Source organism: Trichomonas vaginalis, chromosome V (assembly GCF_026262505.1).
Source record: "Trichomonas vaginalis G3 chromosome V, whole genome shotgun sequence".
Taxonomy (NCBI): Eukaryota; Parabasalia; order Trichomonadida; family Trichomonadidae; genus Trichomonas; species Trichomonas vaginalis.
The window spans coordinates 8,781,456-8,798,846 of NC_067207.1; the positions used below are offsets into that span (position 1 = coordinate 8,781,456).

Here is a 17,391-nt window from a genome sequence, read left to right on the forward strand (position 1 = left end):
ATTTACAAAATATAGATGATTTATATTAGATATAATTCTATTTTGCTGATATTAAAATTTTTTCATAACTTTTTAATCCATTTCTTGAATTGTTTAAATGGATTCATCATTAGTCATCAAATATTTTCGAGATTTACAGACAAATGATGACTTGATCATCAAAAATTCGTCAGATAAACTTACAGAACTCACCAAAACACTTGATTTCATTCCAATTTTAATCGATTTGTTATCCAATGACGACGATTTTATTCAAAAAGAAGCATGTACTTTATTAAATAGGACAATACAACTAACCAAATCAGAATTAGATCCAGAAAACGCGAAATTGTTTCTTCTCAAAATCATTCCAATATTTATTAGCTTTGATTCAGATTTATCATACTTAATTTTCCCTGCTATACATAATCTCGCGCTTGCTTTTGATAGTAACCAATTCTTTTTAGAATTAATCAATTCTCTCCATCAATCTAACGATAAATTACATCTGATGCTTCTTTGTCTCATTTCAACAGTTGATCCCACACCAATTACTTCCCTTGAAATAGAATTAATGCGAGATCTAATTTTAACAGAAGATACAAGAACTTTTCATATAGTAATGATGTTAATTTTATCAATAGTCGCATTTAGTAATATACAAAATGATGAAATGGAAGAAATTAACAAAATATTTCAAGAAAGTCTTTTATACTACATTAAAAGCAATAAGACTGAACATGTTCGTGAAATGTACTGGTTAATTTCTGAAGCATTCTCGAAAATGGTCAAAATAATGAATGTTGACGAAATTTTCAATGAATTACTAGAAGAATTGCAAAAATCAACCTCAAATAAGATGAAAATATCAATTCTATCTATCATTTACGTTCTCGTTGGCGAAAATTCAGATACAGAATTCGAACAAAATGTAATTGAAGATATAATGAGTTTAATCATTCAGGAACTCATTGCAATATATGATCCTGATCAACCATATTTAGATCAACTTATTGTAAGCTTTAGTAATCCTTTATTGCTATTTTTACAAAAATTACCAGAAAATATCCAAAATAATTGGATTTTGGAAAAAGTTAAAGCATTGATCGATCAAAACGATGAATCATGTTATGTTGTTGCAGTCTGTATATTACAATTAATAGCTGAAGAAAATTTAAATATTTTCGACGAAACTCAATTAGAAAACATATATTCTACGATGCTATTGTTACTATCTGAAGGAAATACTAATATTAGAATGGCTGTTTTAGATTTTTATCGATCAATTTTCGAAGATCTAATTTTTAGTGTCGAAACGTTTCCTTTTGAAGACACAATCTCTGTCTTATTCGAATTATATCAAAGCGAAGAGTTTCCAGACGCTTTGGATATAATTTACAGAGTAATTTTGAGAATGAAATCAACAGATGCCATTTTTGATGATTTATTCAATACAATTAAGGGCTTTCTTAATGAAGAACAGAATATCAATGCACAATCTTCATTAATTATGATACTAAGTGCTGCATTTAAGAATTCACCTGAAATTTTGAAAAATCAAAGCGATAACATTTGCTCATTCTTACAGGAAAACCTTTTATTTGATGGATCAGTTGATATGGATATATTGAATTGTTTCCTGGCTTGTTTATCAAATTGTATTTCATGTTATCCTAATTTTTATATAGAACATCATGAATTTGTTCATCAGACTGTTGCATATGCCATTCAATTCAAAAATATTCATTTCATAATTCACATTGAATGCATAATTCGTGCGATTTCGAATTATTCAACAGATTTTGTGACACAAAATGCAGAGCAGATACTTATTTCAGCTATAGAATTCCTCAAAATAGCCGGCCAAATGTTCCTCCCCGTACATTATGGCTTTTGCTTGGAATTAATTACGTATGATTTGACAATGAGCATTGAACTATTGAAGAATGAAGAAATAGCTAACAAAATCATTGAAGTGATCAAGGATTCCGTAAGTTACTCTATTCAAACTGATCAAAACTTGATTTCTTCTACTGTAGATTTAGTTTTTGTTTCTTTGAATGGTCTCTCGGAGAATGAACAAATTTGCAATTCAATATTGGAAATATTGAATCCTTATATTACATACGCAATGAATCAGATTTCCGATTCAAAATCAGTTTTAATTTTGAAATCAATAAAAGATAGGATCAGAATAAGGGCATTTGGCAATAATGATATAGCCATAATACAAAAGGTTCTAGATCGCATGATATTTCTGTCTGAAAGACCCTTTTTCAATCACAATCAAAGGGAAATTTTAGAATTAGCTTTCACATCGATATTCTTGATATCTGAATCATCAAATGTAGATGCCGTAACCCAGTTTGCTCAAAATAACATTGAAAAGTTTATGATTCTTTTCCAAAGTACGGAAAAAATCCCATTTTATGCATTTAAGTGCATAGAAACCTTTATATTAAAGCGCTATCTAAGTGATAGCAATTTGAATGATATAGTTGTGCTTTGCAATGAAAAAATTAATGATTTAGAATTAAATTTCTGTCATATATTAAATGTCATTGCATTAATATATCCGATGTTCATTCCATCGTTTTTGGAACGAGTTTGCACAATATTTATGTCACTTTCCCAATCAGAAGAAAAGAATCCTAATTTAGAAGATTTGGTTTCATTATTATGTGTCATATTCTGCAAGAGTGAAGGAAATCCATTCTCAGAAGAAATACACAGATTAATTCTTAGTTATTTACCATTCAAAAATGATTTTAGCTATAATGTTAATGCTATCTCGTATCTGCTCGTATTAGGACAAGAATTACCAGATAGTTTAGCTGAAATCTACACCAAATGCATGGCAGAGCATTTATGTCATCCATTTGCAGATTTTCCAAAATTACTCTATCCAAACAATTCTGTTCAGAGTCTTGCAATCGCATTTTGCAAGATGATCGATCCAAATAATTTTGATGCATCAATTCTCTATTTACTGAATAATAATTCCGAAAAATCAGAAATCCTTAAAAACACTTTGTTTGCTATCTTAATGCAATCAAATTCAGGCGAAGCATAATATATTTCTTATAAACTGTTTGTATGTTTATTGACTTTTTATCATTTTTGATTGAATTTTTATTTTTTCATTATTATATTGATTAATCGAGGTTAACGGCCCTTATCTAAACTTTTCCAATCTTTCAGAAGCGAAGCCATGAACTAATTTAAGCCACAATGGATCATCGGAAATAAAAAATGTTGGTATTAGACAAATTAAATCTTCTTTCTCAGGGAGTACATATTAGAAGCTATACTAAAAGCTTTGAAAAATTAGATTCGCTAAGAAGGATAAAAAATCTGATTAGAGAAAATAATAAAAATCTGATAATACAACAAAAAGTGACAAAGATTTTGTTTTCTTGTTTATTTTTCCTTCACTTCCAAGTAAATGAGCCTTGGTTCGGCAGTAACTTTGTTCTTTCCAACACCGGACAAAGTGGAGGAGTGTCTGGAGAAGATGTTAATATAATGCCCGCATGGAATGATGGTTTATCAGGCGAGGGGAATCTCATTTCATTCATTATTCCAGGCTGCAATATAAGAAATCAAGACTTATCCGCTAAATTCTACAGAAATCATTCGTATAACTTTATATTTAATTCACGAGATGTTGATTTTGCAAGTCCAAAAAGCCTCCTTGTAGGAACTGGACAAGTTGGCCACGCTGTATGCTCTCTAAATCAAGTAGAAAATCTTGGACCTGCATATAATTCAAATTTTTCAGTTATAATTCCTCAAAATCCAGCGAAATCGCAGTTCAGCAAGATATTTAAACAATTTAAATACGAGTTTGAGAAAGATGATATAAGAGTTGATTTAATTCCACTTTTTTACGATTCAATATCAACTTTAGATCGTATTTTCTACTACCAAGAGCCAATACAGGAAATAGACTATCACGTAGAAGATGCTGCAATACGTGGAAGAGATTATAAAGGAACAATTTACGTAATATCAGCACCTAACCTTCGAAATAACAGCATACACTTCTCATATATTTCAAACAAGGCAGAAGTGATCGAAGTTTCACCATCTACAAACAAAGGAGGTGCTCATTTCACAGCATATCCTTCATCAAGCACAATTATTAATGTTCCTACCGCTGGATCAATGTTCGTGTCTTCAAGAATGTTGTATCCATCTCTGCAATCACTTAATGCATGGGAAACCGTTAGTCCGAACTCTAATGGAGGAAATGACATTCATCCTTCAGTTGCCGCAGGAATTATATCGTTAATTATCGAAGCGAACAAAAATCTCGGGTACAGAGATGTCCAATGGATTTTAATTTTGACCGCAACAATAAATGATCCAAGATCTTTCCTTTGGACCAGGAATGCAGCCAATATATATTACCATCCTCTTAATGGTTTCGGAAGAATCAATGCAAACTTGTCCTGTCTCGTTGCGAAGACTTTTAAACAATTGCCAAGAATTTCTTCGGCAAAATCTTCAATTAATAGATCATTTAATACGACAAAAGTTCTAGAAAAACCACTTGAAGTCGAATTCCACATAGATTCCGATATTTTCTTCGAACATGCGTATTTTTCATTTTCAATTAAGCCGTTTGATATCACGATGATGCATATTTTCCTTAGAAGTCCCAATGGAACTACGATTCCGATCCTATTTCCAAGGCTTTCCGAGCAAGAAAACGCGAAAAAGATATTAATTCGAGGATTCTTCGGAGAAAATGCGAAAGGAACATGGAAAGCAATTTTCATCGACTCAACATACCAGCCTCATTGTGTAGAGAATCTCTCCCTTGAGATTTTCGGAGTAAAAGAATATCCGAAGTTTATTGACCGCATTGTCGGTGAAAAACTCCATGGAAAGAACGTCTCTTTTTCTTATAATACCACAGGGAACCTTCTAATTAGGGCTCCGGAGTTCACACAATGCGGCCAAAATATTTCGATGTCAATTGTATACAAAGGAATGATTTCCCATCATATTACTGAAGTTCCTGTAATGTTACTAAGCACAACCTCGCAAAGAGCGATCTGTATTGGCTCTTGTCCTTTAGATGGAACAGTTACTCATTTAATGATACCTTGTATTACACTTGACAGAGAAGTTCTTACTAAAATATTCGTAGAAATTCCAGAATTGAACGAATATGCCTCCAATTCCATTACAATTTTCAATAATCGAGACGATAGACAACTTAATTACCCTCCACCTTACTCAAAGTTCACTATTTCGAAGGAGACAACTGTAAGATTGAGTGTTGCGACTACTTCTTATACAGTTGACAGCGGAATTTCAGAATCAATGTTCATATCTCTTTATGACATTGAAAAACAGACAAAAATAGCATCCTGGATGACTAAGAACAGATGGAATATGGTGTTTCCACTTCCATCTGGCATCAAACCTTCAAATGGACTTTTCATTATCACTCCTCTTTACATTAGTGAGCCAGATGAGTGCTCTGCATACATAGTTCCTGTCCATTTGGTCAATAACAGCGATACCCTGCAGCCATTCATTGTAAATATATCAACATCTTGTAAAATTGACCCAGATATCTTCACACAGATCATTCCTCAGCCCGACCAACAAGGAAATATTTGGAGAAAAATAGTTGACGTGTTCGTTAAACTACTTCCAATAACAATTCTCTTACTTTTGGGTTTAATTCTAATTATTTTGACATGGAAGACAAAAACAAGGAGAGCTCCCGAAGATCTCGAAAGTTTATATATACGTTCTTAAATTGTTGTTTGTTTTTTGTATAAATTTTGTTAAATATATTATTTTGGAATATGTTAATAGATATTTGATTATACATTTCATGTTTATTTGATTGGTAGATAATATGTTCAGTGTTCAACTAAATAAACATGAAATATGTAATCAAATTTTGTATTTGATCCATTTTCATCAAATAAACACACAATTTTAAGTGTTTTTATCTGACGATAATACTGTTTTCAATAGACAACCCAAAAAATGTATCATATTCAAAGAATAATTTTGAGATAATATGAAAGAATGATTTGATTTAATGTTAAATCATCAAATGTTTCTATAACTTAAACAGAAAACTAATAATGACAAAAGAAAAACAGATTTAATTTCAATTTTTTAAAATAAATCGATTCTAACTATTATATTCCCAATGTGTTGTTTGATAATACGTTATATACTTTGGGTATTCTAAAATTATTATGTTGAAAGATATAGAATTGAAAATAATAAAAAATTTTTATTCACTTTCTATGACAGAAGTAATAAAAGAATAAAGTATATTAGTACATTCTCTAACCTCTTCGTTTTCTGATTCCAAACACGGCGAAATCGACTCCAAAATTGAAATTTCGTCAACAATCTGGAGAAACGCATCTTTTCCTTGTTCATTTAGTATCTTTTCTAGTGCAACATGATAGAAAGGAAGGATATAAGTTACATCTTGAGCCCATTGAAAGATATCAATAGCATCTTCCAGAAAACCACTGTCAATTATCATTTCCAGGGTCTCCTGAGAACAATTGATTCCAACAATACAAATAAAAACAACAATCTCTTGATAAACAGCTGATTTGACATTTGTCAAATTTTCTATAAGATAATTGATGAAACCAGCACTAACAACATCGGAAAATTCTTTTTGGACATCAATGTATTTGCTCATCATGTATAAAATCGATGGATAAATCTCATCTTTCAAAATTATTATATTTTCAAACACAGGAAGATCAAATTGATGTATTTCTGGTTTAAATGTGTGCATAAGTATCTCAAGACAATGATCGATCTTATCAAAATCAGGTTCTTTCAGCAAATCAAAAAATATATTTTTGAAAATAGGAAAAACATTGTTTTCTAAGCATAGTTCTTGGAATTGTTCAATAGAACAGAACATACGTATCATTACTGCGGCGAATTTAATGGAATCTTGTGGAGTTTTCGGATCAATAATTTTTTGAATCAAAATCTGAGCGAAATTGTATCCAATAAGGGTCTGGATGTTTCTTTCTATGAACAAATATATCGAACCCCAACTTGAATCTGGGAATTTTGCAATGAAATCAAAGATTTGATTAAAATTTAAAGAATTGGCCAAAAATTCACAGATATCGGGATGATCTATAGTCATATTGTTAAAAAGAAGCGATAGTCTGTTGATATTTTGTATTTCGCTGTTGAAAATCTGGACAAATAAATTCATAAAATTTTCATTTAGGAAAATTTCGATAAATCTCTCGTCTGAGTAACATAATGCGTTGATAAATTCGATGCATTGCATTTTTTCTGCTTCTTTATTGCTATCCAGGATTGTTTCCAGGATAGAAAATACATTTGTTTCTAAAACTTGCTCTACAAACTGTATTTTAACGCCATTGGCTATTGTGTCTCTTGAAACTTGTCCAAATATCTGTATTATGTTGGTTTCGTTTTCGGCAAGCCATTCACGTTGAATTTCTTCAAAAATTGTTAAAGAATCATCAACAATTTTGGTATTACTTTCTAAATTTGACTCCTTATTAAGAGATTTGGCGGTAATATCGTCATTTTCTACTTTATATTCGATGGTGGTCATAAAAATCTAATTCCAACATCAAATAAAAGTGACACAAGATTTTTGATTACAAAAAATATAGAACCAATTTTGATTTCATTTTTTATTATTTTTAATTCAAATTTTGGAAAAGTGAAATCCAGCGGTTTATCATTAATTCCGTTTGAAAATATGGTAAGACACCTCTGATTACAAGCCTTGGTCAAGTTGGACGTCAGGAGTGACCACAGCAACCTTCTGCAAGAGGTGTTTCAATGATTCCATCAAAAAAAAACCTTCAAATTGCTCCTTATTTGACTTGTGACCCAATGACATCCCATATCTCCTTCTTCGTTCAGTTGCCTCAAGAATTACTTACATTTTAGACTTCACCATAATTTCATGTGGTGAATGGTCGCGCCCTTGAAAGTATCATGATTTCTATTGGTAAGATGTAATCGATATGTCTTACCTTATTAGCAAACGTAACTAATCAGGGATCAATAGTTCACTCTGTTATAGATCGTTCTATAAAAGATCGAATTTAGACAGCTGTGATCAATTATTATCCCACCCTTTGGGAATTACTCTACTGAATCTAAATAACCCTTTTTATGGAATTTAGACAGCTGTGATGGTTATCATCCCACCCTTTGGGAATTACTCCGCTGAATCTAAATAACCCTTTTTATGGAATTTAGACAGCTGTGATGGTTATCATCCCACCCTTTTGAAATCTTCACTCTGTTTATGATAAACTTCTCTCATCTGAGAATGTAAACAGTACTAAGATTAAAAAATTGATTTTTTAATTAGTTTTTTTTATTCCTATGTGTAAAATTCTAAACTCAATCAAATTAGTGTTAACTATCTGATCTTCCAACAGTAATATTTTAGACTTTTATGCCAGCTTTTTCATCAATTATCATCTAAATTATTTGTAATAATCTCGATTGTTGATAATGAACTATTAATTTTTACTTTAAATCGAAGAAATTGATATCTATTAAGCAAAAATCATAATTTTTAGATAATCAAAAGGAAATCAATTAAATACAGTCAATCTATTAATAGATCATAGAAAAGTCAAATAAATCAATTATAAAAAAATCAAATAGTGTTACATATTTATATATATCTCTATTAAAAAAAATATTTCTATTTTCCTTGCTTGGCCTTCTTTTCCTCATGTTTCTTCTTCTTGAACTCCATCTTCTTTCGCTTCTTTATAGCTTCATTAAGCGATCCAACGTTTCCAAGCCTCTTATTCAGTCTGTTTCTGTCTTTAACCTTCTGAGTTAGAGGGTGCGCGAGACGCTTCACGTCTTTTGCGAGGTAATCTGGTATCTGTCTGAGAGCTGGGTTCACTTTTTCTGGAATTAAAGTTGTATCGTGTTTGAGAATCTGCAGATCTTTAGGATTCTCTTCGAAATGGGATTTGAGCTTCTCAGCGTTGAGGATTTCACGCTTAATGTATATTTTCTGGGCTTCTTTGATCTGATGACGGGTAATTGACTCGAGAACGGAGTTAACGCGGTATCTGAAGCCTTCCGCGCTCTTTGTATCGAAGTCGAGAGGTGCTAATGTCTGGTTATCTGCAGCAAGGGATTCTCCGATCTGATTAATGTTTTCGTTTACGCCTACGAAGGTAACAGCCATACCTTCACGGTTTCCACGGGCTGTTCTACCTACTCTGTGGACGTATTGATCGTATTTGAGAGGAATATCGAAGTTGACAACCGAATGCAAGTTTTGGAAGTCGACGCCACGAGCTGCAGAGAACTCTGCAAGCACGTCATCATCGCCTTCGTCAATTGCAACAAGAACATCAACTTTTCCGTGATTAAATGATTCGAGAATTGATATACGAGAAGCAACAGGTAATTGCGAGTTAAGAACGCTACTCTTGATATGCATACGTTCTAAGAATAAGCATAGTTTGAAGCCGCGATTGATACTGTTGACAAATAACAAAATTCTCTTTCCGAGTCTTCCGATTTGAATAAGAGTGTAAAGGACCATATATCTGTTATCCTCTGTTACGTTTATGAAGTAGTGCTGGAGGAGCGATTGCTGCTGCTCTTCAGTGACATCTACGAAAACTGGGTTATTCAAAACCAATTTTGTAAGTTCTTGGACGTTTTTCTCGAGTGTGGCTGACATTAAGAATGACTGGCGTGTTGGTGGTAACTTGCTGATGATTGCTTCGATATCAGCTCCGTGGTCAAAGCCAAGCTGTTGGTCTGCTTCATCTACGACCAAAAATTGTACGTTTTTGAAGAAGTCCATGCTCTCGAGCGCTGAGACACGTGCTGGAGTACCGATCAATACTGCTGGAGGGTTCGCTGCTAATGTGACTTTTTGTGTCGCTGCGGAAACATCTTCGCCGAGATGGGCAGAGGTGATTCTGCAGTAGTGGGCAAGCTCGTCGAACTGGCTTTTGACTTGCTTGCACAGCTCACGAGTTGGCACTAAAATTAATGCTTTGAAATTTAGAGGTAAAGGTGATCTTGATAAGCCGATGAGAATTGGAATGATGTAGGCGGCGGTTTTACCACTGCCTGTTCGTGCTTTAGCGAGAATATCTTTGCCTTGCAACGCTGGTGGAATTGCGGTCTGTTGAATGGGAGTTGGACGATCCCATAGCTTCTTGGCTGCATCATATACACGTTTTTCTGGGCCAATAAGTTTCTCCCACTCAGAGATTGGCTGGGTACCTTCTTCCATTCAATTTGACCTTGGTGTCTTGTAAACTATTCAATTGAAATTTCTTCAAAATTTTTTTTCTGTCAAAAAAATAAAGATGAAAAATCCTATCATCAAAATCTTAAAAAACAAGAGAGTTATATGAAAATAATTCATCAATGCCTTGTAATAGCAATAAGTTCACAGTAATGTTACCTTTTAATTCATAATTTCAGATGACAATTTATTTCTTCATTGTATCATATAATATAAGTCAATTGAATATGATTAGAAGCTTATATATGTAATGAATGCAATACTCTCGCTAAATAAATCTGTTTTTTGTATCTCAAATCTTTTGTATAAGGTATGAATATATATTAACAACTCAATTATAAGCAATATCTAACTTAAAACCAACATTTTTAATATAAATATGGATTTTATTATCTCAATAAATTGAAAATTAAAAATAATTTTTTTTTAATACAAACATACAATTTATTTATTAATTAAACAAGTGAGTTCTTTGAATTTGCAGTCGCTTTAGAATCGATAGAAACCTTAGATTGAGTTGATTGCTTAGATTTAGTAGAAACTTTAGAATTTGTCGAAACTTTTGAAGCTGTTGAAGCTCTAGATCTAGAAGAGTTATCAGATCTTGCAGAATTCATATTAATCTTCACAGAATTCTCAGATCTCCCAGACCGAGACGAAATCTTTGATGATGGATCAGTTCTTTGCGTATTATTTAGGATTGCTTCTGGTCTTTGAGAGCTGTTGATGTTACTATTCATTTCAGAGTTATTAGGAGTATTCTGGGTGTTTTCAATAAGAGGAATCGCCATTGTAGACATCTTTCTTTTCGTAATTTTGAAAAGTGACGGTTGTTTCTTAATTAACTTCACTTTTCCTCTTTGTGTCCTTACTCTTACTCCTCTCCAGAAGGATTGGATCTTTGTAGCTGCCTTGTGCATTCTCTTTACCTCCAAACGAGCAAGGAAACCTCTAACGACACGTTGAATAACGATTGCTTTTTGATTCTGAGATCTTTCTCTTCTTTTTTGAAGTTTCTTTTCGATTTTAGGGGCCATAACTTTCTTTCTCTCGTCAATAAGCTCTTGTAATTGCTTTGACATGAGTTTCTTTGTAGTTCTAAGTTCTACAGATCGTGTTGGAGCTGCTGCTTGCATTGGAGTTGGAATTGCGCCATTTTGAAGTGTTTTAATGGTATCTTGCGCTTGTGTTTTGTTCCTGAATTGATCAAACAAAGCTAGACGCGCTGAAAGAACTTTTATTGTATTTTCTTGTGTTCGAATTAATTCTCTTAAATCTTGGTTTTGTTTATTAATATCTTCTGATGAAAACCATCCACGCTGCGGATTAGATACTAATAGTGTATACGAAATCGTATCAAATTGAATTGGTGAAGTTTTCTTTGACATTACTTCGACAAACGATGGATTTGTTGTTTCTCTAAACGACATAACGTTTTTTGTGAACATTTCAAGTTGACTTTCACGTTCAGCTAATACTTGTTGGAATTGTTGTTGCCATTTTTCAAATTGGCAAAATGCATTTGCGTCAGGAGCGTTTATTATTTCATCTAATTGACTTTTAAGAGAGTCATACTCCGATTTGAGCTGTTCAGCACGCATTGTATGTTCAATTACTTCATCATAAACTGTATTATTAGTGGATCTTTGAAAAAGAGGGTGGCTAAATGCTTTGGGATTTAAAGTACCAAACATCATTCGCGATGAAGTGACTGGATCCATTTTAGGTGATGTCGGCGCGAGAATCTTCGGAGGCCTTTTCATTCACTTGAAAACGTTTTTAGCGTAGAAATGATTTCGTTGAACAAAATCGATTCCATTCAATGTAAAACACAATATTAAATAATTTTATATCATCAAAAATTATGAAATTAAATGTTGAAACATAATAACCGAGAAATTTTGGTATCTCATTATATGAAATCAACTATATACCTCATAGATATAATATTTATACATACTATAAGTTTAAATATAGAATAAATAAATTCCGGTAACTCTAAATAAAGATTTTACAACTAACAACAAGCACGACCTTGCTTTTCTTCGGTCAATATTGCATTTGGAGGCTGGTTTTTCTCTATCTGTAGTCTAAAATTAAAACAACTTAATAGTAAAGAATTGAATGAATCAGGGACGTTCTTTCCAGTAGCTGCACTACATTCCCAGTATTCAAATCCATTGTTCTCACAAAAATTATGTGCTTCCTCATAGCTGACTTCTCTCCTATCTTCAAGGTCGCATTTATTTCCAACGACAACTATTGGTATTTCATCTGTTAATTTAGATTTCCACTCTAATATTGAATTGAATGAGCTTTTTGATGCAATATCAAACATGATTATAGCTCCAAATGCGTTTCTGCCGTAAATTGGTGCCATAGAACGGAAGAATTACGATCCTGCAGTATCCCAGATTTGAATATTTTCTTTCTTGTTCTGAAATTTATAAGAATATTGTGAATAAGCTGCTCTTATTGTAGGCAAAGCGTTTTGTGAGAAAGTGTTCTCAGTAAGCCTTATTACGTATGCTGTTTTGCCAACACTTGCATCGCTTAACATGACTATTTTATTCTTTGCCTGCATTCAAAATCTGAAGATTTTATCAAGAAAAAAAAATTTTTGTCAAGAAAAATCAATACGGGATCTCAAACTATAAAAATTAGTGTTTTATTAATGTTCATACCAAGTTAAGTAAGAATTCTATTTGTTATCCAAAAGATGATCGAAAATTTTCGCTCCGAAATTTCCTCAAAATTTAACAATAGTTTATTGGAGTTCTTCTAACTTCTTAAGGAAGAGATCAACATCTTCCTTCGTTGTAAACTTGGAAAGTCCGATGCGAACTGTAGTTTTCGCAGCTTGTTTGGAAAGACCAATAGCTTTAAGGACATATGAAGGCTCGTCATCATTATGAATGCAGGCAGAGCCAGATGAGAAGGCAAATTCTGGTATTTTTGTCATTAATTTTGCACTTTCGATTGTATTCAAAGAAACATTAACGCAACCGAACCAACGATGCTCTAAGCTTCCGTTGAATGTTGCCTTTGGAAGTTTCCTCTGAATTTCCGAAATGAGATATTTTCCAAGAGATTCAACATAAGGAGAATCATATTTCATTTCTCTGTAAGCAATTTCAGCTGCTTTTCCAAGACCAACGATTAATGGAACAGCCAAAGTTCCAGATCTGATATTTCTCTCTTGGCCACCACCACTAACGATTGGTTCTACACGAACACGTGGCTTAGAGCCGATGAAAAGAGCTCCAATGCCCTTTGGACCGTGAATCTTGTGGCCAGTAAGAGATAACAAGTTAATACCCATTTTCTTGACATCAATTGGGATTTTTCCGAATGCTTGAGCTGCATCAGTGTGGAATAAAACATCATGAGCTTTGCACATCTGAGCAATATCAGCAAGTGGATTAATTGTTCCGATTTCGTTATTTACTGCCATGCAAGAGACCAATCCTGTATCAGGACGAATTGCTTTCTCAACATCTGCAGGATCAACAGTTCCATCCTTCTTTACAGGAAGTATTGTAGCTTCGAAACCTTCTGGTTCTAAATCTAAAGCGCTTTCGAGAATGCATTTGTGCTCAACATTTGAAACGATCAAATGCTTTTTGCCTTTCTGCTTCAAATATCTCATAGATCCTTTAATTGAGATATTTCCGCATTCTGTTGCACCACCAGTAAAGATGATTTCATTTGGCTCTGCATTAATTGCACGTGCAATATCTTTTCTTGCCTTTTCGACTGCACCGTGAGCTTCTTTGCCAAATCCATGTTGAGTTGAATGTGGATTTCCATGTTTGTGTGTTTCAAATGGCAACATTGCATCAAGAACACGTGGGTCAAGAATCGATGTTGCTTGGGCGTCTAAATAATGTCCGTGAAATGCTTTGTTGTAGAGATTTGTCAACATTTCTGATTTTATCGAAAAAATTGATCGAAATTTTTTGAACTCCAATTTATATCAGGAAAATAACATGTTTACTTTCTGACTACAGATATTTCGAAATATCAAGAGAAATGTGAAAACTGAAATCGATTTCTTATTGTTTTCCTTTATTTTTTCTTGGTCTCATTGGCAATATAGTTTATATGTCATTTAATACCGAAATCAAACACAATTGGTCGCTGTTCAGTTGATTTCATATAAAATTCAGATTCGATTTGTTCAAAAACACAAAAGATGAGTTAAATAAGATCATTTTTATTTATATTAATTTGAAAGATTTTTTTCCATTTAATTTATTTTGATGTCATTGTAACTGTTCCTGACTTGAGTCCCTTAGCAGAAGCCTCGAAGATGATATCACCAGCTTCCTCAGTTGTCTGAACGACAGCTGTGAGCATACCAGCGAAAGCATGAATGCGTGGACGCTGGAAGAAGTCGACAGAAGCAGCATTACCATTAGCGGCGCCCTTGAAGTTACCAGCTCCTTTAACGCGGAATGAAATTTCGCGATCATCATGTGGGCAAAGATTTCCATTAGCATCAACAACGCTAACGGTGATGTAAGCAACATCCTTGCCATCAGCCTTGAGACTTGTGTGCTTTGTTTCAACCTTGAGATGGTGAGGAGTACCAGCAGTGTTGATCTGGACAGATCCAACCTGGTTGCCATGTTCATCATAAGCAACAGCTCTGATGTTACCTGGCTGGTAGACAGCGTTCATCCACTGGTATCTGTATCTTGTCTGGAGTGATGTGTTGCCTCTCTTCATCTTGCCGAAGCTAGCACCATTGATGAATAATTCAACCTGTGGGTAGTCAGAGTAAACCATAACTGGAACGACCTGTCCTTCATAGCCTTCCCAGTTCCAGTGTGGAAGCATGTGGAGTGTGTGGTCCTTCTTGTTCCAGACTGTTCTGAACAAGTAGTATCTATCCTTTGGAATGTAAGCCAAGTCGATGATACCAAAGACAGATGAGTGTGATGGCCATCCGTTTGTATCATATGGTGTTGGTTCACCAAGATAATCTAAGCCTGTCCAAACGAACTGACCAAGTGTCCACTCGTAGTCATCAGCCATTTCGAAGTCATCTTCTGGGACGTTTGACCAGCCGCAGAATTCGTAATCGTAACCTGTTGACTGGTGATCTGGATAGATGGCTGTAGCACGCTTGATGGCTGGAAGTTTGTAGACACCTCTTGATGAAACAGTAGAGCCTGTTTCTGTACCAAGGATGTAGCCTTGTGGAAGGTGTTCATAAGCTTCTTGGTAGAGGAATGATCTGTAGTTGAAGCCTGGAATATCCAAAGCAGCTGCGAAGCCACTGTAGATGGAGCACTGAACCTGATCTGTACCACATGTAACTAATCTTGTTGAATCTTCACGGTGGCACCATGAAACTAATTTCTTGACAACAGCGAGAGCTTCATTAGAGCATGTGTTTGGAATTTCGTTACCAACTGACCAAAGGATAACAGATGGATGATTTCTGTAGTGGCGAACCATGTTAACGATATCTTTTTCAGCCCATTCATTGAAGAATCTGTGGTAGCCATTGTTGCACTTAGCCCAATCCCACTCATCGAAAGCTTCGACAATCATCATGAAGCCCATTTCATCGCAAGCCTTGACAAGTTCTGGAGCTGGCATGTTGTGAGATGTACGGATTGAGTCTGCACCCATGTCCTTGAGGATCTCAAGTTGATGGTGGATTGCCTTGTCATTAACTGCTGTACCTAATGGACCTTGGTCGTGGTGGTTGCAGACACCTTGGAATTTGCGACTTACACCATTGAGGAACATGCCCTTGTCCTTGATGAATTCGACTTTGCGGAAGCCAAATGTTGTTGGGTATGTATCAACTTCAACGTCGTTGGCAGAAATTGTTGTCTGGGCTGTGTAAACATTTGGTGTCTCTGGTGACCAAAGAGCTGGTGTGTTAACTGTGAAATCTTGGACATAGTCGTTTCCATCCTGTGTGTACTTATCATTTACCATGTATTCTTTGCCTGATGGATCAAAAATCTTTGTGACAACTTTGATTGTCTCGCCATTAACGCCAGCAAGTGTTGTACGGAGATTCATTGTTGAATAATCAGCTTCAGCGCGTGGTGTTGTGACATGAGTGCCCCAAACTGGAACATGGATCTTATTTGTGGTTATAAGATGAACATTACGGTAGATACCGGCACCTGGATACCAGCGAGAGGACTGAGGATGGTTCTGTAAGCGAACAGCGAGAACGTTATCTTTGCCATCCTTATTAACGTGATCTGTGATATCGCAGAAGAAAGAGTTGTAACCGTATGGCCAGTTGCAAACGAGTTCACCGTTAAGATAAACGTGAGCTTCACTCATTGCACCATCGAATAATAATGTATTGTTCTTTGTAGCATCAGCCTTGAAATAGTATCTATACCAGCCTGCACCAACATATGGAAGACCACCTGTACGGCCTGTTTTCATTGATGGTTCTGTTTCAAAGTTTTGAGAGACAACGACATCTTGCAAGTCATTGTGATGATCGAATGGACCAGCAATAGCCCAATCGTGAGGAACACGAACTGTTTCCCAAGCATGATCATCAAAGTCAATTTTATTTGCGTCTGCGCAGTCACCTCTTTGGAATTTCCATCCTTTTTCGAACTGTATTTCTGTACGATCTGATGATCTACTGAATGCTGCAAAAGCAGCAAGCATTAGATGCATTGTTTAATACCCAGATTTTCCTTACTTTTACCACCCCTCTAAAGCTGGGAACACCGCCTATCGTTAAACCACCAAGGGTATTTTTCGAACTGCCAGTGTAGTGTAGTGGAAACATTCGACATAATGATTCATTATGCCAAGGTTTGATTTCCATTTAGCCAATTTTTTTCTTTTTTGGATCATGAATTTTTTTTTGGGTCACTATAAGATTTGTTTCATGTTCTAAATCTGCTGCATATGTAATCTATTTTTATTTACCTATTTTTTAAAAATCTATTGGATTGCCAAATTTGAATATATTTAAAATCATAAAAATCCAAAAAAACTATAAATATATGTTTTATGCATAGTGCCGATACTCAAATATCAGATTACTTAGATCCATGAATAATATCCGAATTTTTTTTCTTAAAATTAAACTTCAAAACTTCTTGCAA

The 17,391-nt window shown here is 34.4% G+C and overlaps 8 protein-coding genes across 8 annotated transcripts; 2 read left to right on the forward strand and 6 right to left on the reverse strand.

The window, feature by feature from the left end:
• Nucleotides 1–96: 96 nt before the first annotated feature.
• On the forward strand, nucleotides 97–3,052 carry TVAGG3_0302460 (armadillo (ARM) repeat-containing protein family; the record flags this gene model as incomplete). Its single annotated transcript, XM_001580981.1, has 1 exon — nucleotides 98–3,052. One exon carries the CDS (start codon nucleotides 98–100, stop codon nucleotides 3,050–3,052), a length of 2,955 nt encoding a protein of 984 aa, XP_001581031.1.
• Nucleotides 3,053–3,206: 154 nt separating this feature from the next.
• Nucleotides 3,207–5,806, forward strand: TVAGG3_0302470 (islet amyloid polypeptide processing; the record flags this gene model as incomplete). Its single annotated transcript, XM_001580982.2, has 1 exon — nucleotides 3,505–5,757. One exon carries the CDS (start codon nucleotides 3,505–3,507, stop codon nucleotides 5,755–5,757), a length of 2,253 nt encoding a protein of 750 aa, XP_001581032.1.
• Nucleotides 5,807–6,181: 375 nt separating this feature from the next.
• On the reverse strand, nucleotides 6,182–7,600 carry TVAGG3_0302480 (armadillo (ARM) repeat-containing protein family; the record flags this gene model as incomplete). Its single annotated transcript, XM_001580983.1, has 1 exon — nucleotides 6,251–7,585. One exon carries the CDS (start codon nucleotides 7,583–7,585, stop codon nucleotides 6,251–6,253), a length of 1,335 nt encoding a protein of 444 aa, XP_001581033.1.
• A 1,101-nt stretch (nucleotides 7,601–8,701) lies between these two features.
• On the reverse strand, nucleotides 8,702–10,270 carry TVAGG3_0302490 (helicase protein; the record flags this gene model as incomplete). The annotated part of the gene is made up of 1 exon (XM_001580984.1): nucleotides 8,702–10,270. The coding sequence occupies one exon, from the start codon at nucleotides 10,268–10,270 to the stop codon at nucleotides 8,702–8,704; it is 1,569 nt and encodes a 522-aa protein (XP_001581034.1).
• A 470-nt stretch (nucleotides 10,271–10,740) lies between these two features.
• Nucleotides 10,741–12,048, reverse strand: TVAGG3_0302500 (spermatogenesis-associated protein 17 family; the record flags this gene model as incomplete). The annotated part of the gene is made up of 1 exon (XM_001580985.1): nucleotides 10,741–12,048. One exon carries the CDS (start codon nucleotides 12,046–12,048, stop codon nucleotides 10,741–10,743), a length of 1,308 nt encoding a protein of 435 aa, XP_001581035.1.
• A 254-nt stretch (nucleotides 12,049–12,302) lies between these two features.
• Nucleotides 12,303–12,665, reverse strand: TVAGG3_0302510 (Golgi to endosome transport; the record flags this gene model as incomplete). The annotated part of the gene is made up of 1 exon (XM_001580986.1): nucleotides 12,303–12,665. The coding sequence occupies one exon, from the start codon at nucleotides 12,663–12,665 to the stop codon at nucleotides 12,303–12,305; it is 363 nt and encodes a 120-aa protein (XP_001581036.1).
• A 387-nt stretch (nucleotides 12,666–13,052) lies between these two features.
• TVAGG3_0302520 (IscS/NifS-like protein) lies at nucleotides 13,053–14,210 on the reverse strand (the record flags this gene model as incomplete). Its single annotated transcript, XM_001580987.1, has 1 exon — nucleotides 13,053–14,210. The coding sequence occupies one exon, from the start codon at nucleotides 14,208–14,210 to the stop codon at nucleotides 13,053–13,055; it is 1,158 nt and encodes a 385-aa protein (XP_001581037.1).
• Nucleotides 14,211–14,497: 287 nt separating this feature from the next.
• On the reverse strand, nucleotides 14,498–16,969 carry TVAGG3_0302530 (beta-galactosidase; the record flags this gene model as incomplete). Its single annotated transcript, XM_001580988.2, has 1 exon — nucleotides 14,540–16,954. The coding sequence occupies one exon, from the start codon at nucleotides 16,952–16,954 to the stop codon at nucleotides 14,540–14,542; it is 2,415 nt and encodes an 804-aa protein (XP_001581038.1).
• Between the last annotated feature and the right edge of the window lie 422 nt (nucleotides 16,970–17,391).